The sequence below is a fragment of the Ochotona curzoniae genome, unplaced genomic scaffold (genome assembly GCF_017591425.1).
Source record: "Ochotona curzoniae isolate NIBS_2020 unplaced genomic scaffold, NIBS_Ocur_1.0 contig_1274, whole genome shotgun sequence".
Taxonomy (NCBI): Eukaryota; Metazoa; Chordata; class Mammalia; order Lagomorpha; family Ochotonidae; genus Ochotona; species Ochotona curzoniae.
Window position 1 is genome coordinate 17,182,340 of NW_024465023.1, and position 27,209 is coordinate 17,209,548.

The following is a 27,209-nucleotide window of genomic DNA, read 5'->3' on the forward strand; positions in this document are numbered from 1 at the left end:
CCCACATCATTATCAGCCATCAATCCAAACAATCATAGAATCTAGACAGTTATCCTCTCAAAAAGACTGCAATTACAAATTCAAGATTATCAGGGCATATATTTTGAAGACCAAAGATAGAAAAGCTTCTATCAAAAATGTGGCAAAAATCATCCCTGTTCTCAATAAAATGTAGGAAAAACACATAATCTAGTCTTAGGAAAAGAAATAAATGTGAATCTTATTAAGTGGCAAACTATCTTTTACACGACATAATGCTATTTTGCGTAAAACTGTAATGGGAAAGAAAGATGCATAATTTAATTGTAGGTGGTGATAATCAAACAAATATCTCTTTGATAGTTTTAGACCTTTGGCCTAAAGGAAGCACCTTTTCATTAAGGCTTATTCAATTAAAATGTAATGATATCTTATAGAACCTTCTTTTTATTTTGGGTTGGGAAAATATTTATTTTATTTTTTCAAGATGTTTGCTTATTTGAAAGGCAGAATTACAGCAAGATAGGGAGACACAGAGTGAGAGATCACCTAGTGGCTGACTCACTCCCCAAACGGGTGGAAGCCAGGAGCAAGAAACCTCACCTGTGTCTCCCACAGGTGTGCAGGGCCCAAGTATTTGGCCATTTTCCACTGCTTTTTCAGAAGCATCAGCAGGGACTTGGAAGTAGAAAACCAAGACTTGAACTGGTGCCATGAGGGATGCTGGCATTGCAGGGTTACGACATGCTACATCACAATGCCAACCACCGGAAAATAAATATTTAAAACCCCTCTTAATGTGTTTAACTCTATGTGTATTATGCCCCCCCAAGTACCCTTACCTCACTTAGCACAGTATCATGTAGAGTACAATAAAAGGGCACCACTTTCTTGGGGAGGTACGAAGGCAGCCTCTCATACATGTAGACACAAAACATTAGCATCAGGATTGGATTTGGATCACAGATGTCTGTGGCCTAGTACGAAAAAAGAAAAATCATTTGAGAATAAACATCTAAAACATATAAAAAGAAGCAAAGTAATGTTACACCAATTATTGAAACACTCTGAATCATTTTTAAATGCTTCTGATTGCAATGATAATGAAAAATACATATAATAGGTAGAATTAATATTTTTTTGGATTGTAACAGCTTCACCTGCTAAAAGATAAATTTGACTTTTTCTAAGCTGAACATTGATCACACAACTCCAAATTGTATGAAGATTATACTATATACTGTATCAAGATTATACTATATACTAGAAATACATCCAAAAATTAAGACCTCATGTTAAATGCTTTTTAAGAAGGGAGACAGAGAGGAGGAAATGAGAGAGGGAGGAAAGAAAAGAAGGAAAGAAAGAGACAGAGAGAGAGTGCATTCATATCCACCTCATCCTCTTGCTTTTGGCGAAAAGAAATGGGTGTGTTTTATTAGGAACGTACAATATTATAGGGACACATATGAGGATATTTCAAAAGTTCATGGAAAATGGGATTTAGAAGATAATATACATTCTCCATGAACTTTTTGAAGATCTCATATAGAGAAGCATAGTATTTATTTAGGGAAGAAATACAGTGTAGATTATGTGTAAGGTAAGAAGGGACAGGTAATAACAGAAAAAGATCAAAAAGTGCCACAGCTATGGGGGAGGGTTTGGATTGCCAGGGTGAGGAACTTGGTTTCTGAACTAAGCAACAACTAAGGGGGATCTTGTAGGTGACAGGTGGAGAAGTAATCTTTCAGAATGAGCAAATGATAAGGGAGAAAATAAAATTACATTATAAGCAAGTTAAATGAGTGACAGCTGTTGCAATATATTTGATAAATATGTTAAAGTTATAGAGGAATGGTAGCATGGTCAACAAACAACTAGAAAGTAACTTGGAGCTAAAACGTAAAGTTGGGAAATGAGGAAAGAAATATTTTCACTTTCTCTTTAATATTGTTTGCATACTTGAAAGGGATGCAAGCCCACATGGGCCTCCTATTTGGATGGGGTGGATGAGGCACCAGAGGAAGGTGGGTGGGATAAATGTTTCAGTCCTTTTCCCTTTTCTCCTATGTCTGCAGTGAGAAGGATGGGGTTGCTATTTGCTGCCAAACCACATCAGTATCTGGGGATGAGGGATGGCTTAGAGACCCTGATGTGGAAAGAGTGTTCTGTGGGTGTTACTTGAGTGGTTTTGATAGTTCTGAGAACTTGTTTGTTTCATTGCTCCATGGTTGAGAAAAGCTTTCCACGGTCTATTGGTTGACAAATTCCACATCAGTGCATCCACAGGCCCAGGAGCAAGCTGCAGAGTTAGCCAGGAGAATTTTCCGACCCGTTCTGCTTTCCATCCTTTGGTCATCCTCTGATGTCCCCTGCAGGCCTGGATGAGCTGGCTGTCATGTTTCTGTGTGCATCTGGGCACGCTATCCACTGCACAGGCATCAGCAACTGAGGAATAGTCCCAGTCCTGATACATGTACTCCAAGGTGGGACCACATATATTGGGATTTTCCTTGTTGCCAGGATTTGAGTCCAAACATCTAGCTGGAGAGACCCCCAAGAAACCTCCTGTAGGGCGATCTCACACTTGAATCTTGCATGTGCCAGCTAGTACAGGGTCAGGTGCGGGCTGTTACCTGCACCAGCCAATGCACATACCCGTAGATGCAGCTGCCTGATCAGTTCCATCCCAGCCCCATATCTCAGGGGCCATGACCTCTTAGAAAAAAAAAAAAAGATGGAGCTAGTGGGGAGGATTATTCACCAAAATTAAACATTGGGACTGTTATAATGCAGGTATTCAAAGACATAACAAAACATCATGAATAAAATAGCTACTCTGTCATTCTCAGGGTACAGGACATTCACTATACTTCCTTAAAATGGAAATGCAGATTTGCTATTATTTAATCACAAGTATTCAAGTTATAAGTTAAACTTATTTGGGGTGTGACTCGGGAATACAGTGCGGGAGAGTTTATACGTTCCATGGAATCATGATAGTGGATTCTGAAATTTGGCAGCAGTTTTCAGATAATGACAGCCTCTCTGGTCATCTGTCATGAACATTTCTTCAGGCACTTGGATCCTTCTATGAAACAGAAAAGGGTCTGTTCGACTTTTTTTTTTTTTTTTTTTTGGACAATTAGGACTAAGGCTTAATTACTAATGAAAGTGTCTGGAGACAAACAGTTAAATATTAGGAGCTGTGCTGCTTATGTAGAGAGGTTTGCTGGGTTAGAAATTTTTAGAAATGGTGTGATATGAGAAAAACTTAGACCTGCAAACTCTTTCATATTATAACAATATGTGGTATAACATTTTTCCATAAAGACAATATTGGTTAATGTATATGGGGAAGTAAATTAAGACAAGACAAATGAAACACAAACTTTAACTTCTAAGATGTTAAATTTCAAAGTGAAAAATATTTCCCTGAGAGGTCCTTATGATGAATTAACCTAAGAATTTAATGCAAAGAAGGAAAGGGGAGATGCATTTGTTTCAGAAATAGGAAGTACTAGTGATAGAATAATCTGAAATCAGGTTAATGAATTATGTTGAATACTGTTTTAGTGTCTATTAAGTAAAATGACATAATAATGATATAAAACTTGCCTCAAAATGTCATATTTGAAAAATATGTAATAGGATGAAAATGTAGTAGTTTGATACATTCAGATATATATATCTTAATAGAAAGGTATATTTTTTTAAGACATTGGCCTGAAATACTACATCAAAAATCAGCATCCTTACCTTTTCTCACATTTAAGTGAAAACAAACTAAAAACAGTTATACTTTCATCAATCTAGGCATAAAAATAAAAATATTACATATTAAAATGCCACCTACATCCCCCCAAAATGTGTAATTGTTAGCTGTACTTAGAAAGTTTTTAAATAAATTTCTTTGTAATAAAGATATTCATGTGGCATTCCTTTCAAACACAGAATCATTACTTCTTTATTAATGCCAACTGTATTGGTTTTTGTCCTCTCTTGAAGAGAGTATTTTCTCATCAGAGTAACAAAACATGAGAAAATATGCAAAAAATAAACTAAAACCATAATGAAAAAAAAAGATAGACTTGGTAAACTAAATTCAGTACCCTCATTAATAATCAGAGGAAGTTTTACGGAGGATTTGCTATGCTATGCTGTGGCCTGTGATGCCAGCATCCAATATAGGCATCTATTCCTGTCCTGGCTGCTCCACTTCCAATCCAGCTCCTGGCTAATGGCCTGGGAGAGCAGCAAGAGGTTTTCTAGGTGCTATAGTACCTGCACCCATATGGGAGACCTGAAAAAGCTCCTGGCTCCTGCCTTCAGCCTGGCACAACCCGAGACATTGTGGTCATTTAAGGAGTGAACCAGCGAATGGAAGATGTCTGTCTCCTCATTGGTCTGTCTCTGTCTGTAACTCTACTTTTCAAATAAATAAATAAAGCATTAAGAAAGTTTACAAAGTAAACCTAACAAAATCATCAATTTATTAGAGCAAATTAGAGTGCATTATCCATCCCTTGTAATTTTTCCTGATTTCCTTATTAAACTAACTGAATGCTGCTTTATATCATGCTACATTGTTCCCAGGTGTGTTGCAGAATCCATGAGACCTTGTATTAGCTTGTCTATATATACTTGCCATTATCAGTTTTTAGTACATTTAAGGCATAAATGTGATTTGATTATTTATACATTTGCAGGATCTATCCAGGAGCTTTCACAGAAGAATTTCAATAAGTGGTTGAATTGAAGGGAATTGTTTTATTCTTCTAGGCCAGACTTTTTTAGAGTATGTTCTCAAAATTATACTCCTTATACTACAAAGGTACCTACCTGTATTTCCATGTCAAAGGCAATATCCCGAATCGCATTTATAATAATCAGGCAATTGTGCAGACGTTGTTCACAGTTTTTAGGCTCAGTGTACATATTTACAAAATGGGACTCGATCTGGAATAGAAAACAAACCTAGTAATGAAACAAAAACTATTGCTTTAAAAGTGATCAATGAAAGAATCTCAACTGAACTTGAACTGTGGCAATGCAGCAAGGTGGAGGAATCCACCATGGGGGCAGGGTTGGGGGAGGGGTAGGGGGAATCCCAGTGCCTAAAAAATTGTGTCACATAATGTAATGTAATAATTAAAAAACAAAAGTGCAGAACCAGGAAAAAAAAGGTGTTCACTGCAGTTCAGCAAAAAATCTAAATGGTAACACTTCTTTTGTTATTGTTGTTAACATTTCTAAGTAATAGAATATTGCAATTGAAGTTTAAGAATTAAGGCAGTGCTAGCCACACAAAATCAGGTGTGAAGTTAAAATTAATGAATTTGAAAGAGTTCATTTACAGAAGATCCATTCCAAGTTTTAGTCACTAAATTCTCCAAAATAAAAGACTGCTGTGCATAAAAATAGTCTTACCAAAAATGGGCAATAGGTTGCCAATTGTGTTGCAAAAACAAGGCCATCTGAAAGGTCACTGTCAAAATTTATTATCCATCTCTCAGAAGGAGTGGGACCTGTTGAGAGTAAAAAAAAAATAAATTGTCAAAATATGTCTTACTGAATAATTATTAAGTAAATGAGAAAAAATTTTTTTCTGCTAGGAAAATAAAAAGCATGCAATTTTAGAGATAAAATGTAAGTTTCAGAGGCTTAATGCTATGAAATATATATAGTTCTTCACCTCTGCTTTTTAAAAGCAGAATTGACCTACAGAAGACAATACAACTTGGAAGACTAATAAAGGGAATTACAGAACTGATTATTATGCTTAAATGGGAGACAAAGTGGAAGTATTGGATATTGCAAGCATATTTGATAGACTGGCCTACGCTGAGCAGAGAGTGACCTAAACAGCTGACATAACTGCCATGTGAATGGGATATTTTCTTAAAGGTATAACTGCATTAGTAATTAGAGTTTTTCAAGTGGAATTTAAGGCTCTTGGGGTAGATATTTGTGTCTCACCCTGCAAGAGTAGAGCAGTAGTACACATTGAAACACTGGTGTTGATCTGTCTCAGAATACCTACATGTCTTAGTATGTGAATCTAACATAACCTACTCTCCATGCGTCCCCAATTCATGAAACTTTCTTGCTTATTGTGATTTTGAATATCATCTTTCATATTTGTGTAAGATTAAAGATATTTTATCATTCAATTTCACTTGTGTTCATATAATCATATACAAGGCTTGAGCAGTGTCAGCTCTAAATCTAAGTTGACCCTCCTAGAAACAGTAAGGTGATCTTTCAGTTCTAGAGCATATCTGTATGTTTTATTTATTCTTCAATTTAAAGAATCATCTTTCATTATTTTCATTTTATATGTGAAGGAACATACCTTGAAGATGTTAAAAGGAGAGCCTTTTTGAGGATGGCAGAACTAATGCTAAACATCAGTTGAAGGATTCTGATTGTGATATCATGGCTCCTTCTACATGGATGCATTATTTATTTATATAATAATTTATATAAATAAAAACAAAATCTTACCTTTGTGACCCTTTTTCCATATAATATGTCTAGCATCCTCATAATTTGTATTCATCCAACTAAGAAGAATCCTTTCATAAATGGAATATATGTTGCTGGATGTAAAATCAGGATTGATTTTTGGTGTAATTTTTACATGCCTGGGGGGCATATCATTGGTGCAATGTGGTACAATTCGGGAAAGAATCAGGACCTGAAATTGGACAAGAAAGAAATATTAAAAAGATTCCAATGTAGAAACAGAAAATTATTATTTAAGAGTAAATTTTAAAATATGAGAAGATAAGTAAATAAAAAAAGGTCCCAGTATTTTCCGGTTAAATGTATCCACTATACTGGAGAAAGAAAAACAAATAGATGTGTTTCACTGAAAATCATTTCAACACTCAACTTTTCATTTGTAGCATTTACTTCATAAGTATGACACTATATAATTCACAAGATGAGCCTATTATCCAGTTTAACAAACTGTACTTGAAGATGACTCTGATAGAATGTCAATTCAATCAAAACAGAAGGGTTTGAAAGGCCTTATTTTTTCACCACCTCACAAAACCTCAGAAAATAAAACTATAATTAAAGGCAGTGAGTTATCAAGTCAGAACTAATTCTTTTTTTTTTTTTTATTGGAAAGACGGATATACACAGAGGAGAGACAGAGAGGAAGATCTTCCATCCCCTGATTCACTCTCCAAGTGAGCTCAACGGCCAATGCTATGCCGATCCGAAGCCAGGAGCCTCTTCCGGGTCTCCCACGCGGGTGCAGGGTCCCAAAGCTTTGGGCCGTCCTCGACTGCTTTCCCGGGCCACAGACAGGGAGCTGGAAGGGAAGCGGGGCTGCCGGGACAGAACTGGCACCCATATGGGATCCCGGGCGTGCAAGGCGAGGACCTTAACCACTGCGCCACCATGCCAGGCCCCAGAACTAATTCTAATACTGATACCTATTGAAGAGGATTTACTTCTACGATGATACTTATATAAAACATTGTAATCTGACTTATTTTTATCCTATGTCATAAAGATTTTGCATATTTAAATATCACCAATCACTATATTTATACTACATGCTTTAAGGTAATATAAATTGATTTTTAAATGTTAAGATTTTTTAAAAATATATTTATTTTTATTGGAAAGGCAGAGTTACAGAGAGAATGAGTGAGAGGGAGGGAGAGAGAGAAAAATCTTCCATTCACTGATTCAGTCCCTAGATGGCCATAATGGGCAGAGTTGAACCAGTCTAAAGCCAGGAGCCAGGAGCTACAAACAGGTCTCCTGTATGGATGCAGGGAACCAGGCCATATGCAGGGAGCTGGGTTAGAAGTGAAGCAGCTGGGACACAAACAGGTGCCCATATGAGATACTGACACTGTAGGCAGAGTTGGGATTAAGACTGTGTACTTCATTACTAGAGTATTACATATAGAATGACTCAAAGGTACATACATTCTACTAGCATTTGGTATAGGTTGTGGAAGAGATAGGCAGCCTGTATTTTACTCTGTCCTTACATTTATTGCATGACTTTCTGAATTGAAAAGGTCTCCCTGGACCCACAAGGAGACCTTGATGAAGCTTCTGGATTTGGCCCGGCCCAGCCCCAGATGTTGACCACACTTGGGTGGGCATTCCAGCAGATGGAAGATCTCTTTCCCTGTATGTCTCTCTTTCTCTTTCCCTCTCATCACTCTATTTTCCAAATTGCTTCAACTCATTCTTTGTGCTGTTAACAGTATATATTACATATATTAGAGAGCTAACCTGTTAGGGTCTTATGTACATCTATTTCCACACTGTATTATTTATATTTGACTTACTGTCTTCTTAAGACTTTCTCACCTTAATCAACTGACACAAAGCACGAGTTTCATCTTTTCCTTGTCTATAAACATCCCTGAATTTTTAAGAGCATTTAGATAGTCTCATTTGTTCTGGGGAATCATCCTAAGTAGAATTATGTTGAAGGAAGTAAAGAATGGATAGCTGGTTTATGATTTGTTAGCCTGAAGGATGTCTGACAGCATTTCTTTACACTATTAATCCATGAAATTAATAGGAATTAATTGATGTATGTCCAAAATTAACGAAAACTTCAAGTAAGGGCTGTATCCTTAAGCACTTAGACACCATTGTTAAGATGGCGTATTGAGCACTCTGAGAGTGCTGCACAACTGGAAATCATACCCACTAGACCCCATCTTTTTTTTTTTTTAAAGATTTATTTTTATTATTTTTGTACTGGAAAGGCGGATATACAGAGAGGAGAGACAGAGAGGAAGATCTTCCGTCCCATGATTCACTCCCCAAGTGAGCGCAACGGGTCGATACTATGTCGATCCGAAGCCAGGAGCCTCTTCCGGGTCTCCCATGCGGGTGCAGGGTCCCAAAGCTTTGGGCTGTCCTCGACTGCTTTCCCGGGCCACAGGCAGGGAGCTGGAAGGGAAGCGGGGCTGCCGGGATTAGAACCGGCGCCCATATGGGATCCCGGGCGTGCAAGGCGAGGACCTTTAACCACTTGCGCCACTGCGCCGGGCCCGACCCCATCTTTTTTGACCGTTTCTGACTTGAGTATGTGTGTAGTGAAAGAAACATTGGGAGCTATGCCTTTAGTCACAAGCCTGCCACACGTCCATTGCTGTGCATTCTATGTTGTTATCTATCATGCGTCCTTTTAAAGCTAACATGCTGTATAAAGTCTGTTGTATTTTGTATTTTTTGGTCATCAAAGAAACCCAAGAACACTATTGGTGAAGCAGAGTATCCCTATATGATTGATGATGGAGAGATAATACCCCCAAATATATTTCCAATATATTTCGTAAACAGATTGAAAGATAAGAGGGATTAGCAATCAACCAGCACTGAGATGAGTTCTCCAGAAGTCTTTGTGTCCAATGCAGGGGGATTTTATTGAAGGATTTAAAAAAGGTCAGTATCTTCAATTATGGCTGAACAAAGTAGGTTTTAGAACAGTGTTTTGTAAATAAATTTTAAAGATTTTTTTAAAAAAATCAATTTATTTTAAAAAATCAGTGAAAGGGAGATACACAAAGAAATAGATCTTTCATTTGCTGCTTCACTACCCAAATGTCCAGAATAGCCAGGACTGGGCAAAGCATAAGCTAGAAGATAGGAACTCTACCAGGATCTTCCACATTGGTCCAGGGGCAAAGCACTTTGGCCATCTTTCACTGCTTTCCCAGGCACATTAACAGGGAGGTGGATTGGTAGCAGCTCAGTTGGGACTCCAACTGGCACTCTGATGTGGGATACAGGCATCACAACTTAACAGGTAGCAACTTAACCCAGTGTGCCACCATGCTATCACCTCCAGCAATTGCAATGAGTATGAATATCTAGAGTCTTAAGTCACATGAATTTGAGTAATAGGAAAACCATAGTAAGTGGCGATGTTAATAAGTGCTATGAAAAGCAACAAAGATAATAGAAATAATGCCAAGACACTGGAAAAAATTACTAAAAAGGAAAAATTAGCCTAACCAATGAATACTATTTGGAAGGAAATAGTCACTACTTTGCCAGATACTTCTTGGGTAATGTAAATGCAATTGATTAATGTCCTTATAGATTGTCATCTTGTGTACCCTTAGAAAAAACTCCAACTGTGTTCTATTATGGGAGATTTGGGACAATCTCTATGAAAAAGACCACTGCTCTTTGAAAATATGAAAACAGTTGACAGAATTGCACCACTATTTTAAAAAGAAGTTATGTCAGATAATACACTGTAATACATTGGTCAAACTAATTCAGATGCTCATTTCTGATCATTTCCTTTCCTCTTCTTCAGTGAAAACATGACATACATTTCCTTTAGCACATATAGCATCTACCTTTATACAATGTGGGAATCCTTTTTGTATACATTTAGAACAGCCTTAGGAGTTTGAGTCTTTCTGTAAACGTTTTCACCTCTCTAAGGCTTCGATGATGCATTGTTTAACTATTAATAATCTGTGTGACTTGCATGAAAATAACTACATCTAAATATAGTGATTAAGCAAGCAGAAATAACAGCATTACACAAAATCAAATAAAGTGGAACAAGATACATTTCATTAACTATTTGCCAAGATTTTGGAAAGTAATTCCTTTGTGTATATATGTGTTCTATTAATATTAAAGTTGCAACTTCAAGTGACTTGTGCTGAAATTACAACTTTCTATTTCTAGCTTGTGAAGTACCTCTACATAACATCGTTTTCTTCCTTAATTGCAAATACACGTCTGCTCTAATATAGCTCTAGAGCTGCCTGTGATTTGGACACACTACACACTGCATAAATATAGCCTCTTGCAGCTGATTCAAATGGATAGTCCTATCCATTCCTTTGGCTTTTTCATTGAATCAGTGAAGAAGCCCAAACATATTTTGCCTCCTAGTTCTTTCTCATGGCTAAGGCATTTATCATCCTCATAAGTATGCAGGACAACTTAAATAGTAGGAAAAAGTTAGCATAGCATGACCCCTTACATTGTCCTGCTTTCTGCTCCCTCACCACAAATCCTGTTCTTTGTCTATGTCCTGTATTCCAATAACTAGGATCAAATTCTACTTAGTATCCAACCAAGAAACCTACAGTCATCTTTGACAGTTTAGCCAGTTTCAAAGAGTCACTGAGTGCATGTAATTGAATTTTACTCCAAACGCATTTTTTTCTCCCGTAACTGGCACCACGTAAATCATAGCACCAGAAAGTTAAATATGTCACCAAACATTTTGTATACCGTACCAACGAATGCAAAGCACATCACATCACCCTTGTATTTAGAACGCTTCATTTGCTCTTTTATCAGAACAAAAAAGGAATTTTTTTAGTTTAGCTTATGCAGTGACAAGTATTTTTTCTGGACTAAACTGTAGCTAGGCTCCCAAAGTTTCTCCTAGGCACCTCTGTGCACTTGCCTATAAAATCCAGTTTTAGACACAACTCTGCTAAGTCAATTTATTCAGTAACCCCTATCATTAACAGCTGATCACTTTTGATATTTACAACAGTCCTTATCACCTTGGCTTGTTTTTACCAAGGATTTTAAAGCAGAATTTCCCCCATTTCTGGTATCTCCTCTGTGATGTTTCTACCTGTTAACCCCAAAGTTGGTCCTTGTCTATGAATTCCCATTTGCCCGTGCTGTATTTGCATTTGAGCCCAAGCTCTCTTCTGCACTGCAAAATCCCTTTTCAATGGTCTTTGAAATAATTGTGATTGTCATCATAATAAAGTTTGTCTTACTAAGCCTTAGCAAGTATTACTGAATGGTTTTTCTTTAACATAAATGAAACATTATCAACTTTCTGTCATTATTACCTATCCCCCCTATTATGTTTTTCTTTTCCCAAATCATATTTATTCATCAGAAAATAACAATTCTATATCTCAAGAGTTTTCCATATTGGATTCCCTTTGTCTTGAAAAATTTTGCTATCCTACTCTTTAGTAAAACTTACTTACCACCTTCATCACATAAATTTCACCACCTCTCTCCAACTTTGCCCCACCTTAGCAAATTCCTGGTTATTGATGATGGTTCAGTTTAAATGTATATTATTCTTTGACACCTTTTTCAAGGATCAAAGACTATATTCTTTTCTACAAGTTCTCATTCATTTTTTTTTTTGCTTGTATTGTCATAGTATTTACTTTCTCGTTTTTAGGTGTGAAGAAATAATTTATGGCTTTTAGTCTATCTATAAATTCAATTTGATAGGAGGTAAATTGCAAAACATTATTAAAACTTGATTGCACCTTCAGTTGTTTGAATTCTGGTAAATATCACTCCAGAATAACTTTATAGCTACAATCTATGGTGTGCTACAGGTAGATAGAGGCCTGCTTTTCAACAGTATTTATTTTTCATTGTTCCTATTAATGATGGAATATTCCTATAGCTATCCATTCTATAAAATATTTCTTAACTTTTTTTGATATATGGTGTGACCATGTAACTAAATTCTTCCACCAGGATGGGAAATTAAAATGTTACATTTTCCAAGATATGTCTTTAAAAGCCATATTCTTGTTCTCTACTCCTCCCTTATATAATTCCATGTTCTGAAAAATTGAACTCATGGATAAAAGCCTAAAGCACGAAGATGGAAGAAATATGTTATTAGCCAAATCACTCCTCAACAGTTCAATGAGAATTTTTAAAAATCTCTTTAAACTACTGTGTTTTTAAAGCTTTTATGGCAGTATTGCATACACATTAACTAAAACATGTAGGTAGACAAAACAGCACAAAGAATAAGGGTGGGAATATTGACATGGACCTGTGGTACATTGGGTGCTATTTGGGTTACCTTTGTCCTGTAACAGAATGCTGGTTTAAGTCCCAGCGATTCTGCTTCAAATCTAGCTTCTTACTCATGCATTGTGGGAAGGCATAGGTGATGGGTCAAATACTTGCATTCCTTCCTCCCACATGGAAGACGCAAATGGAGCTCCCGGTGCCTGGTTTTGGCCTGGCCTAACTGTAGTTGTTGTAGACATTTGGGGAGTGAACCAGTAAAAGAAAAATCCCTCTCTTTATGTTACTCTTTCAAATAAAAAATTTTAAGTGATTTTTTTTTAACAAAAAGAAGTGTTACCTTGTATATTTGAAGGAAAACATCTGTCCATGCCCGTTTACTAAATTCCTCAAATTTATTCATGTCTATTATGACAGAACATTCTTCCTCAGGTGTGGAGGAATTAGTGGGCGTGCTGTCAGTCCTGGAAGGCTTTAAGAAATAAAATATTTCAAAAATAAGTAAGATACAATGCATACATAAGTCCAAAATTTTGGTGATTTTGCTATGAAACTTTTTTTCGAATAAAAAAAATCCACATTCCATTTTTATACATTCACCAGGTGTTGTAATTTCCCATATGCCAATAATAGTAAACTACCAATGAGAGCAACAGTTCTCATATTTGTGTCACAGATCTACTCACTCATGATATCTGCACATTAGCTCATCCAATAGTGTAACTGGCAGAATGGCTTGAGAAACACTTATGAAACCTGAGTCTAGGAAGAGTCCCAGCTTTTGGAGTCGGCAACAGAAACTCAGCCTAGCGCCAGAGGACAAACAGCTGGTTTTCCTAGACAACTTCTACACATAAATTTCACTGCCCCTTTCTAACTTCTGCCCCACTTTAGCAGATTTCTAGTTACTGATGAGAGTTCAGTCTAAATTTAATAGTCTGAGGGTTTTTACACATCTGTAGGTGTGCTTCTGTCATTACACTCACCCTATTACTTCTCCATAGATTGCCTTACAATGAATTGTATATTATGAGCAAACTATATATTGTTTCCTTAATTTCTCTCTATGCTCTAAAGCTAAAGAAATGAAAAGTGGTGAAACCGAATAATTATTTTCTTTGAAATACATGTATATTCCAAAAATTTATAAGAAAAAAATTTACCTAATCCCGCAATATTCTTCAACAGTAAATTTTCTCAAACAATGAAATACTCACATATTTGAGAAATGTAATCATTTTTGCACAGAAACACAAAAGGAATTATTAACAAGAGCACAGAAACATACGACTAGAGAGACATAGATTTAGGACATTTCAAATATAAAAATCAAGCGCTCGAAAATGGAAGCTTCGCACAGTATAGCGACTAGACATAATGGTAATAATACTACATCTCTTTAAAAAAATGGAAGATTTTGGATGATTTCACTATAACAATGCTAAATATCTGAAAACAATATTTACAATGAATGTTACATAATATACGCATGTAGTAAGACATCATACAGTATACAACATATACAATTTTAATGTTGGTCATTTCTTAAGTATAAAATTTAATTTTATCTTCTAACAACAACCATTAAATATTAATTAGCAATTTGTAACTGCTTCTTAAATTGTATTCTCTTACTTTCATTTTAATCCACTTCTTGTAATCTTCTGGTTCAAGCAGAAATTCTGGCAATATATGAGAAACACATCCCCCATGTTCTCTAAAATTAAGAGAGAAAAATCTAAATCATTAAAACATAATGCTCATTTGCATAAAACTTTAACTAAATTATCTCACATTAAGAGGCCAGTATTGTGGCTTAGCTGGTAAACCAATCCTGTGTTTTCTATTTATGATCCAGCTAACTACTAATGGCATGGAAACTAGTAGAGGATGGACAGTATTTGGGCCTTTGTCACCTATGTGGGAGACCTGGCTGAAGCTCCTGGTCTCTGGCTTAAACTTGGCGTAGCCCTGACCATTGAAGCCATTTGGGGAGTAAACCAAGAGATGGAAGATCTCTATCTAACTCTCTCTGTAACTCTGCTTTTCAAATAAATGAATGAATCTGAAGCAATTCTAAATAAATTATAGAATTTTCAAAAGTGTACAAAAAGTGTGGACAGAATAAAATATCTAATAGAGAAATACACTCATCCAATGTTTACTGAATGTCTGTCATCACATATATCTGAATATGCACAACTATAAATAAACATTGTGAACTCTGCATACTTGTGATACTATACCTGAAGTAGAAAATGCATACTTATATTGCTTAGTACATTTTAAAATTATTTATGCACATGGCAGACAAATGAAGGAGAAGGAATGAGAGGGAGAGAGAAATCTTCTACCTGCTGATTCACTGGTTCATTTCTCAAAAGCCTGCGATAGTCAGGCTTGGATCAGGACAATGACAAGGAGCCAGGAACTCAATTTGGACTTCCCATGTAGATCTAAGAGGACCCAAGTACAGTAGCCACCACTTGCTGCCTCTTAGGGTGTACGTTAGACAGAAACTGGAATCAGAAAGGAAGCTGGGACTGATACCTAGGCACTGAAACACGGAATTCAGGCATTCCAAGCAGTGTCTTAACTTCTGTGTCTAACTTTATCAGCCCACAAGAAAATACTTCCACTTATATCTTATCAATGGATTTTGTTTGCTAAATAGTTTCAGAGAGTTGACTTTAACAATTGACTTAGTCACACTTTTGCATATTGTATTTTCTGTTAGAATATTCCTTCCAAATTTACACTGTGTAGGTTAAAGCAAATTTGAGTGGAATGAGTTATTATATTCTAAATTTAACCTCAAAAATTATTTTTAAATAATTCAACTGAATTGCTAGAAATGTTTCTCAAGTATTACAGAAACTAGACATTTCACTTGTACCAAAATTCTCAGTTAGTATATCATTAGTTTTAATTGGAGAAGATAATACATTTATGGCTATCTTGAATTTTAATATTTATTTCTGTGATAAAATGAGCACATGTCTTGAATTAATGAGCTATTTTTTTATTAACTCTACTTCTAATTTCTAAATGTTAAGTAATTTTATCGATGTCAACAAATGCTTATTACATGCATGTATTTACTGATAAAAAAAATAACTCATTTATAATGACCTCAGTTTAATGCCCAAGTCATTTTTCCATACCTGCAACCTCACATCATAAAATGTCAAGACTACTAGGATTATTGACACTAGCATGCTAGAAAAATAATAATGTTCACAAGTATCAAGATTTAATGATGCTATCACAAATTTGCTTGATTTCAGTATTTACACATACAATAAATATGTATTTGATTATTCAAATCTGCTTTCACACACAATTAACATTCCATTAGATTTTGAGAGCACAACTAACTTTCTCAAATAACTGCATTCACACTTCTGCCTTGTCAGACTGGGAAGTTTGCCTTATTAAAGCAATCAATTAAGACCAGGGCGGCGTGAGATAAAATTATAAGAAAATACACGTACTTTATATTTCAAACATAGTAATTTAAACAAAGCTGTCATTTCATCTAACACACATAAGGACACAGCCGATAAATACCAGCTTTCTGACATTTTTCATACCAACAAAGACATTCAAAAGAATGAAAGAAGAAAGAAAGAATGAAAGAAGAAAGCATTTTCAAATATTCCATTATAATGATAGTGTTATCATAAAAGTGAATTTTCTAGTATACTGCTAGCAATCACCACATACATTAGGGGACCTTTAGAGAAATAGTATATTGAAGCCCTAATCATAATTGCGTTTATTTAAATTACCCAAAATAATCTATTGTATTTCAGGTAAGGGATAAAATTATTTTATCAACCGTTAAGTTTGGGAATTGCTCTCAATTTTCTATACACTGAACATGGAGTTAAGAAAGATGACCAAGTTTGTGCAAGGCCATAAGAATATAAAGAGCTAGTATATACGGCTGCTTGATTCCAAAGCCATGTTGTTTTATTACAGCCCAGTGTGCTCTTCCAGAACAACTTAGATTAGTATTTTGAAAAGGTTTCATTCTTAGCTGCAATCCCATAGGGACTGTAAGTTCCCATAGGGTAATGCATTAGAAAGAAGAGTGGACATTTTTAAAGATAAAAAATATAAAAACACTGTGTGATTAAATTTACTTATAAAAGGATGTGAGTTGCATTTTCATGTGCATTTATTTTCATTGGAATTTTTAAAATGTAAGTTATAGTAGTTTTATAGTCTTATGAAATTCATAGTTACAATGAAGGGAACAAGATTTTTATAATCTGTTTCTTTTGTAGTTTCACATTACACAAATTACTAATAGCTAAAAATTATTTTAAATGCAATTTAATTATACCATAGTGATGATTATTGCTTACAAATTAGTGAAATTACATAAAAAGATATCATTATATTGGTCTGCTTAGGCTACAATAGCAAAATACAGACTAGGTAGCTTAAACAGAAATTTATTTTCTTACAAATTGCTATTGTCACACTTTGTGATCACCATAACTTATTCAGCCACTTCCCAGTTCTGATTATTTATCATTCATATTGAGGTTTCAGGTCTAACGATTTACCACATCTGCCTCATTAGTGAGGTCTCACTAACGTTTTAACCAGCAATGTCCCTGGCAGACCACTTCAATCTTTGCTCCATCTCCTTTAGTGATTTAGAAACTTCTAGCTCCCTTCTATGCCTAAAATCAAGACAGTTTTGATTATTACCATGACAGCAAAACCCTAAGAAATTAATGAAAATACTCTGTTCAGTACCACACCTGACTTTTAATACATAATATTTCTACAGACTGAAAAAATCTGAATGTCAAATTTTCCATTTACATGCTCAATCCTAGAGTCTTCTTTCTTGTCCTCCACGTCTGCTCCTGACTAAGGTAATAGCTTTAGCCAGCTGTGGAGCATATTTTGTGTACAATAAAACAAAAGTGAAAAACACATCTTATTTCACAAATAATCATAGGTAATAAGTGTTACTACAGTGGCATATAATTGTGGAATATGAAGCAATTATACTTCCAACAGATGTGGAGAGTTTAGTGGACAAGGATGCTGCAAGTGTAAGCAAAAGAAACAAGTTCATCAGACTCTCTCAAGCTGTCAATGAATCATGCTGTTCTACTTCTTGGCCACTTGCTATTTAATCTTTACAGAGGAACACGAACATTTTTGATGCCAATTATTTTCCTGTTGTGTGTCTCAACTATTCATGGGGCTTTTCCCAAGCCTAGGATTTTAATATTAAGGACCAAACGGTTCCAATCCATAACTTGAAAATGTTCTGATAATATTCTAATGAATCATAGGTACAGTTTTTATCTTTTTCCTTCAGTGAATTCAAGTGAAATGTTTTAAATCTGGATTAAATCCTGTCTTAAAATCAGAATTTTGAAAATGAATTAATGAACATGAAATATTAGCATCACCTTGAAATTTGCTAAAATGCAAATCAGCATCATAAACTCTGTGGGTAAGTGCTTGTAAACAAACACTACCAACAACTGGGGATAATAATGAAATTTGAGAATGACTGACATAGATTATGATCAAAAGGTAATATTTTACTTTCTCTCAACTAGTATGTATAGCAAAAGCCAAAGCAATATCACATGCTATCTATCTGTATCTGTCTAGCTCTATAACTATATTTGCATATATATTTATACACATTATCCATCTACAAAAGCCACAATTACATGGTTCAATGAGTAAAAGACCCATGTTTTACCTGAGCAAGTTGAGAAGTGAGGAGTGTTGTAGATGAAGCTGAGTCACTCGTTCGGTGATATCCACAGGTAGAGACTGATTGGAATTGACTTCTGGTGGCATTTGTCCACTCAGATGAAGCAGCACATCATAAATAGTCTTATTATATTTGGTAAAGTCATTTTGTCTAGTATACTTTTTGGGTGATAAGGGGGAGTAATACTGTATTTTTTGTACATCCCTATGGGGGTAAAACAATAAAAAAGCAGTCTCAAAATATTGCATTATAAAAAAATGTTCCATGAGTAAATAAAATTGTATTAAAACCAAATAAGAAAAGCTCACAACTCGGGCATCAATTGTTAGTCAAACTAAGGCTTATAAAGATTCCTATGTATTTCTAGTATCTCATGCAAACACATATGTAATGTTACTGTGTTTTTAAAATAAGACTCTGGGGCCAGTAATTCCTGTTTTGTTGTATCACCTCAATATACGTGTCAATTTTTGAGTGGAGCAAAAATTTTTTTTGCCATCCAAAATTTATCAAATTTTTGTCAAACTGTACTACTTAATTGTGATAAGTAATCACAGTCATAAATTTGTCACTAGACTAGAATGATGAATAAAACTTATACAAGGGGACATTTTGTGTAGAGGGTCTCCAGTTTCGTGTATGGAAATTCTGAATTGTATAATACAGGAAGAAGCACATTGTATTAGATAAGGGTTAATTGAACATTGATCAAAACCTGGCTGTCATTTATCGTGTAACCTTTTAGAAGCTACTTGACCTTTCTGCTTCTCAGCTTCCTCACAAGTATGTTACATAATAGAGCTAGTGTAATATTTTATGAAAGAAATTAGTACTATGACTCCATGTGAAATGAAACACTGGCAAAGACTATAACTTAAAACATAGAGGACACATACAAAAAGTTCTTCTTGAAACCCAAACTGAAACAAACACAAAGATACAATTAGTAAAACTAAATTCATGCTGCAATTCCATGAAAGCTAGTGTTGTTCTAGGTCTGCTGTTAGCAGAAGTACAATGGAAGTAAGTGTCCCCCGCCCCCTTATAATCATGAGAACTTGTTTATCGAGTAGAAATTTAAATATGTGAAAATTGGTTAACATCAAAGCTGCCACCCAAATAAGCTTATTTATCGTGGTTGCCATCATGTTTTCAGCATTAAAAAAGTCTTTATTCCCATGCAGTTAATAGATACAATTCTCAGAATACAATGAAATTCTTTTCTTCCTCTGTCCCTTTGACATCTGTCCCTCCCAGCTTTTCTCCCAACTCCCTTTTGAGATACAGATTTTAAACTAATCATGTGTACAATAGTCAAGATTAGAATTTTATCATTAAAGCACAAATAATTCAAAAATTAATTAATAGAAATTTTGAAAATAAAAAATGCAGTAAGAGTTTATCAACACAGTAAGTCAAGTGTAGAAAAAAGTAATGCAGTGTAAAAAAGCTCATAGGAAAGTTTCCATATAGCAACATGGAGCAAAGAGAGAAAATTGAGAAAAATGAACAAGGAAGAGAAATCTAAAAAAATGGGCAGGTCACTTAACTTTCAAGTATACTGACTGAGACTTTTCACACATCAGTAAAAAAATCAAACCACAAGTGAAATAATCACCATGAATTCTAATTAAAAAAAAAGAAACCTATAAGAGAATATTCTGGACATTTGTGAAGATGCGGAGAGAACAATTCTTAAAAAAACTCTCTCTGAGAAAGATGTTATCATCAAAACAGAGACACTTAAGAGTTCCGAAGACTTTTTAAGACATAGAAAAGAAAAATAGCGGGCCCAGCGCGGTGGCACAGTGGTTAAGGTCCTCGCCTTGCACGCCCGGGATCCCATATGGGCGCCGGTTCTAATCCCGGCAGCCCTGCTTCCCTTCCAGCTCCCTGCCTATGGCCTGGGAAAGCAGTCGAGGACGGCCCAAAGCTTTGGGAACCTGCACCCGCGTGGGAGACCCAGAAGAGGCTCCTGGCTTCGGATGGGCATAGTATCGGCCGTTGAGCTCACTTGGGGAGTGAATCATGGGACGAAGATCTTCCTCTCTGTCTCTCCTCTCTGTATATCCGCCTTTCCAGGAAAAAAATAATAAAAATAAATCTTTAAAAAAAAAAAAAAGAAAAATACCATATTTTCAAAATGCTGAAAGGAAATAGCAGCTTAAATGCCATTTTTAACAAATTCTGCACAATTTCAAAATACACAAAGTTTCAGAAACAAAACACAGAAATTTGTTACTCAACCATTGTTTAAATCGGAAAATAATTATATTTGAGAGGGAAAAATAATCTCACAGTGTAGATTAAACATGCAAAAGGCATAAAGAACAATAACATTGCTAAATATATCAATATTTATTTATACATATAAACATATGCATTTTAATATGTATGATTATATTATACAACAGTGGTAGTACATGACAGGGAGGAAGAAAACAAAGGGCCTTATAAATTCAAACAATTAGATTAGATTCTTAATTACTACAACTCAAGTGAGCTAAAAATGTGTGCTGTGATGTTTAAGCCAACCAATAGAAGAATAAGACAATGGTGCCTAACTCCTAAGCTATGAGAGTATAAATTATAGACACCCTTTTCCCCCAGAAACAGGGAGGAAAAAAAGAAAATTTGGAAACAATAATCACACCCACTTTTCCCTCACCCTCAGTCATTCCAACTCTGATCAACTACGTAAGCATCATCTAATATAAAAAATAAAAATAAGAAAATCATAATATAAGAAAGAAAACAGTTAATCCAGGTGTAGACAAAGATGGAAAGAAAGCAAATAGTAAGTTTAAAAAGAGAAGAAGCTAAATTTTAAAATCATAACTATGTGTTATTTCAATAGAGTACAAATTCAAATATTGAAACAATGAGAATGAAATGAGCTAAAGATAGAGTATAAAGTGAAACACAAGCAAAAATAAAGGAACAGATCTATGTAAAATATTTTCGAAATCCTATGTAAATATTAAACAGAATGAAAGCAAGATATTTATATTCATATAAGATTCACAGTATTTAAGACAGAAACAGTACTCAAAATATAGAAAGAAATTTCATGGTATTAAAAGTTTCAATATATCAGAAAGATGTTAAAATTGCCCATTTTAGGGCTCTGTGCGAAAGCCTAGTGACTGAAGTCGTCGCCTTGTATGTGCTGGGATCCATATGGGTGCAGGTTCATATTCCAGCTGCTCCACTCCCCTTCCAGCTCCTTGCTGGTGCCCCAAGAAAGGAGTAGACACGAGCTAAAAACCTTGGGACCCTTAACCCAGGCAAAGGACCCAGAAGAACCTCTTGGCTCCTGGCTTTGGATCAGCTCAGCTCTGGCCACTGCTGCCACTTGTGGAGCGAACCAGTAGATGCCAGATATTTCTCTCTGTCTCTCCTTCTCTGTATAAATCTGTATTCCCAAAATGCATAAAAATAAGTAAATTTATAAAAATAAGTAAAATTAATAAAATTAAAAATTAGTAAAATTAATAAATAAATTAATAAAAATAAGTAAATCTTTTTTTTAAAAAAATGCCAATTTTAAGCACTTGGTTAACAGCCTAAAAGTCATAAAGTTGAATTTTAAAAGAGTAGATGAAAATACAAATATAAGTAAACATTTAAACAAATAAATTTGAGTAATTTTTTTGCAATTTTAAAAATCAGTAAGTACCTATATTATTTGAGAATACAATAAGGAATTTTGTTTTAATTATTTAATAGAAAATAAGATTCAATTGATATAAAATATATAATATTTTATGCTAGAATGCTTAAAATAATTTATTAAATGCTGTTCTATAAAGAAATTTTAAAATTCAACAGAAATGCTGACATTATGCTAAATATCAACTGCAAAATCACTTTTGTTAAGCTTCAAGGCAACCTTTGTTAAGGCAATCACATTGGAAATCAATTATGTGGATGGAATGAAAGTAATATATTACATATAAGATACACAATATGGATAAATCCAAATCTAGAGAAAACTATTATTTAAAACTAAATACTTATTCATCATGAACACACTGTACTATTAGAAGTTTAAAAAAGAAAAGTTTTAAAAAAGAAAATTCTAATAAGTGTTTTCTATGGGAAGAATTGAGGGAAGCTCATTTTCTTTCTGAGGCCATATTGTCGATGTAGCAGGTGAACTGGCCTCCTGCAAAAACAGTATTCCATATATGCACCTGACCTGTTCCTGTCTCAGCTGCTCCACTTCTGATCCTGCTCCTTACTAACTACCTGAGAAAGCAGCAGAGGGCCCCTACCACCCAGGTAGGAAACCCAGATAAATCTCCTGGCTTCTGGCTTTGGCTTGGTCCAGACTTGACTATTTTGGCCCCTTGACAGTGAACTAGCAGATGGAAGATAATTATGTCTTTCTGTTGATCTTTCTCTCTCTTTCTAACTCTTTTAAAAATAAATAAACAAATCTTTAAAAGGAAAAAATAAAATAGAAAAATTTTCTTCCTAAGATCAAGGTTAGGAGAAGGACACATATTAAATATATATATATATATATATATATACATACACACACATATATATTTTTTTTTCCTAGCAAGAGCACTAAGCAAGTAAAAGAAATCAAAAGTGTAAGAATTAGTAAAGGAAAAAAAATCCATTATTTTCAGTTGATGTATTTTTAAAAAACATGACAAAATCTACAAATAATTAGGATTATTCAATTCCCTAAATGAGTTAGTCTAATAAAAGCATTATCAACTTTATACATATTATATGTAGCATATGGGAAAAATAAACATACACTAGTCAATATCAAACACTTATGAATAAATTTATTTGATATACAAGAAATACTCCCCACTAAGACATTTATCAAAGAGAAAAAATTTAAAAGACCCAAGAAAAATTGTAGTATGCGCCATTTTTTTTAAAGCAATGTTTTAAAGATGTCACTTCTTTCTAAAATAGTGACAAAGCTCAACAACAATCAAAATACCAGCAAAGTGCTTTTATTTTGCCTTTTGGTGGAAATTTCCAAGCTATATTAACATTTGTGCAAAAATGAAAATGACATAAATACCTAAGAAAAAGAGGACAACAAAGTTCACTTATTCTTCTAAACAAAATGAAGTATGAATAGAATAAGATCATATAACTTAATCAAATGGGTAAGTTACACAAATTCACAATCATATGTAAGAAATTGTGAAAATACAAATTATGAAAGCACTAGGCATGCATTACAAATTATGACAAAATAAACTTAATTCCATTTTTCACAAGCTATTTGAAATTCTCTGGAATGAATGCCTGATTTATCAGAAAAGATGCATTGGAGAATGGAGAGGTAGGAACAATGGCATTTTTCTGAAATGGTATTGAGTCAATCGCATAAACCGCACATCAAGCAGTATTGGATCTCTTGGATAAATGCCATTAGTGATAGCAAGTCAATTGGGATTGAAAAGTAGGGAAAAAGAAATTTGACCTTTATCTCATACTGTGCTCAAAAGCAAATTCCAGGAGGATTGAATATCAAGCATGAAAGAATAAACAACAAAGCTTCTAGAAATAACAAAGGAGGATATCTTTATGTCTGAGGGAAAGACTTCATAAAGAGAAGATAGAAGTAATCATCATTCCTAAATTGGTATATATATAAATTAGAAAAAAATATATATTTCTGATGTGAGATCACTGCAAAATGTTTTTGGAAAACAAAATTACAAGATAATATTGATTGTTGAGAAACTGCTTTTACACAAAACCCAACAAAGGTATCAATGAAAAATACACAAAATTTCTACAAATAAATAAGCAGAAGAAAAGGGGGAAGGGAGGACTCAAGCTGTAAATGAGAAGAAAATTAACATAGAAATTTTAAGCACAGTATATCCAAATGAACAAGGAGCAGCAAAATTTTTCTTAATAACAGCAAAATGCCAATTCAAATCACAACAATCAAATAATAACTCACAACAATCAAATAAGACTGATAATATTAAACATTTCTTAAGATTTAAAGGCACAATAGTCATGGTTGTTTGTGTGAGTACAAATTAATACAAACATTTTACAAAAATTTTTATTAAAAAAAACTTTCAAAGATAACATATAGGAAAAATATACACTTAGCTTCATTGGACTATTTCTGATTAAGGAGTAACTGTTTAGATGCAGCTATAACTAGTAACTATAAAGATGAATATTCTCCCTGTGATGGCAGGAATTTACTCAAGTGCTGAGAAGAAAACTTCTCAGAATCCTGTACGACTACAAGAGCACAACAGTTAATGAGCCCAAATTTCTGCTTGAATTATTACAGAAATTCAGTGACTTGATATAACCAAAGCAGTTTAATTATTTTAGACATTACTGTTTATGTGGTAAAAACAACACATGAAAGATGAGAGGTAAAAGTACTGTCAAAGAGATGACAGAAAGAAAAGTGAGCCCTACCTGTTTGCTCAATACCACATCTGTCTTCTGACTAGATTCTGCAGTAGAGAGATGTTACTTTACTTCCCTAGAACTGTGTGTGGTTTCCAAAATTTTCTAGTATAAAAAAGCTTTTCCTACCCATGGTTTATGTTTTCTTATTTCACAGACGAGGAAACTGAAGTTCAGAAAACTTTAGTAGTTGTATCGGATGTTTGTAGGAAACCAGAAAGTCCATGCATACAAAAGCATTTTTATGTGTCTATAAGTTATCTAATAACTTATTAATTCTAGGTAAATTATGTAAATTATGTAATATTGTGTTTTACTTAAAAGGATCGCAATTAATAGATTATAGTTTACAGCATGATATAATAGAAAGAATTTAGAGTAACCCGTTGCTTACCTTCTTATTGTCTCTGGGATAGAAAGCAGGTGGGGTCCTTCAGGCCAGCCAAAGAGACTGAACCAGATCTGGGTTGCATCTACAACCTTCTGAATGAAGTCATATGCCTGTGTTCCTTTTTCAGGAGAAAAGAACTGTTCATTTTTTAATTCCTTTTCCTTAGACTTATCATTTTCTTTCTTTTTTGACTCACATTTATTTAAGCTCATGTTTTCTGGCATAATTTCCAATCCTAGAATTAATATTCATAGGAAAAAAAATGGTTTACTTGGCCATAAAGTGCTTACCTATTTTCATCTGCAATAGTCAAATAGTCTATTACTACAAGATAGTCCATATTCTTTAGATATTCTGAGTCAATTTACTCTATATGCATTAGATCCATAATGAGAAACTCAGCAGAGATATTTTAAAGTCACACTTTTCATTAAAACAGTTTCATTTTCTTTTTGTCATAATGGGTATATGAGAACATTCCCAGAACTTCTGGTATTGGTCATTGAAGAGCAATGTCAAAGCAGGTGACTTAGTCAAGACTAATGACAAATTCTTGGCTTTCATCATAGATTTTCTGTCACCTGGAAAAGTCTAACTTTAAATTATGGTAAGCAGATCATGTCACAGGTTGAATTTAGAGTAACACTATGAGTTTGCCACATACCAACAAATAGATTTCCATGTGTAGGTTCAGCATCAATAAATCTAGTAGCAGTGGCTGCCATTTTAACTAAAGATGGAGAGCATACTTTGCAGTCCAAGGCAGGAAGAAAAGCACTGCCTCTATGCCTCATAGGAATCCGACATTTATCTGTAATTGACAAATTGAGTCACAACAAATGAAATAAACACTTAAGGAATTCACTATCAAACTATTTGATCTGATTTTCATATATGTATGTGAAAACAAAGAGAAATAATATCTAAAGATCCATTGTACATCAAATGAAAAATTAGAAAAAAGACAGCATAAAAGATTATACGGTTTTCCAAGTTAAATGAAATTCATTTGATAAGGCAACTGTTATGGTACAGTTAAAAAACAGAATGAACAGTGCTCAATTTCACACTATTAAGGAATATAAAACTATTTTACATTTTTCCTCACCTTCAAATACAGAATTATTACATACTATGTTCAAAATAAGACGTTCAAAAGGATAACCAACAAATTACTCCCTAGTTAATTCTCTGAAATGCAAACCACTTTGATTATGAACTGATACCGTTCAAACAGATTTAAAACCCCAGAACTGCTAATCAAATACATGCATCAGAAATTGCAACAACAGGAATCTGCATCTAACCTTGGCAGTGCATACCAAGGAAATCAAATAGATATATCAAGGACAGATGTTAAAAACAAATATGTAAGGGCCACCAAGGTGGCATATCAGGATAGCCCTCTACCTGTGGCGCTAGCATCCCACAGGGGCCCTAGTTCCAGTTACAGCTGCTTCATCTCTGATCCAACTTTATGCTGATTGCCTTGGAGGGCAGTGGTAAATTGCCTCAACACCTACGTGAGTGACCCGGAAGAAGCTCCTGGTCCCCAGCTTCTGGCCATTGTGACCATTTAGGGAGTGAGTCAGTGGGTGGAAGATTTCTCTCTCTTCTCTTTCAAGTTAAATAAATTCTTTCTTTTTTTTTAATGTGCAATTTATAGGCCTTTGTCATCTAGTTCTGTTCAGAAAGGCATTGCCTGTGCAGTTAAGCAAAAGCCTTACCACTATCCTTTGAATTAAAGTTAATGATTCTCATATTTTAATGATGCATGCAAGATACAGCAAATTAGTAATGCAAACTTTCTTTTGAATATAATGAATACAGTTAAAATTTCACCTTTATTGATACATCATAAATAGAGTA

At 34.5% G+C, this 27,209-nt stretch overlaps 1 protein-coding gene across 1 annotated transcript in view; it reads right to left on the minus strand.

The window, feature by feature from the left end:
• The window catches only part of CFAP47 (cilia and flagella associated protein 47), a 203,262-nt gene that overhangs the window by 113,079 nt on the left and 62,974 nt on the right, over positions 1 to 27,209 (minus strand). Inside the window, exons 28-36 of the mRNA XM_041003124.1 lie at positions 26,005 to 26,151; positions 25,344 to 25,575; positions 18,509 to 18,727; positions 14,398 to 14,479; positions 13,103 to 13,234; positions 6,490 to 6,682; positions 5,413 to 5,510; positions 4,825 to 4,941; positions 822 to 956 (exon numbers count right to left, since the gene is read on the minus strand). Coding sequence (XP_040859058.1) covers positions 822 to 956; positions 4,825 to 4,941; positions 5,413 to 5,510; positions 6,490 to 6,682; positions 13,103 to 13,234; positions 14,398 to 14,479; positions 18,509 to 18,727; positions 25,344 to 25,575; positions 26,005 to 26,151 — 1,355 coding nt within the window. The remainder of the gene's footprint in view (positions 1 to 821; positions 957 to 4,824; positions 4,942 to 5,412; positions 5,511 to 6,489; positions 6,683 to 13,102; positions 13,235 to 14,397; positions 14,480 to 18,508; positions 18,728 to 25,343; positions 25,576 to 26,004; positions 26,152 to 27,209) is intronic.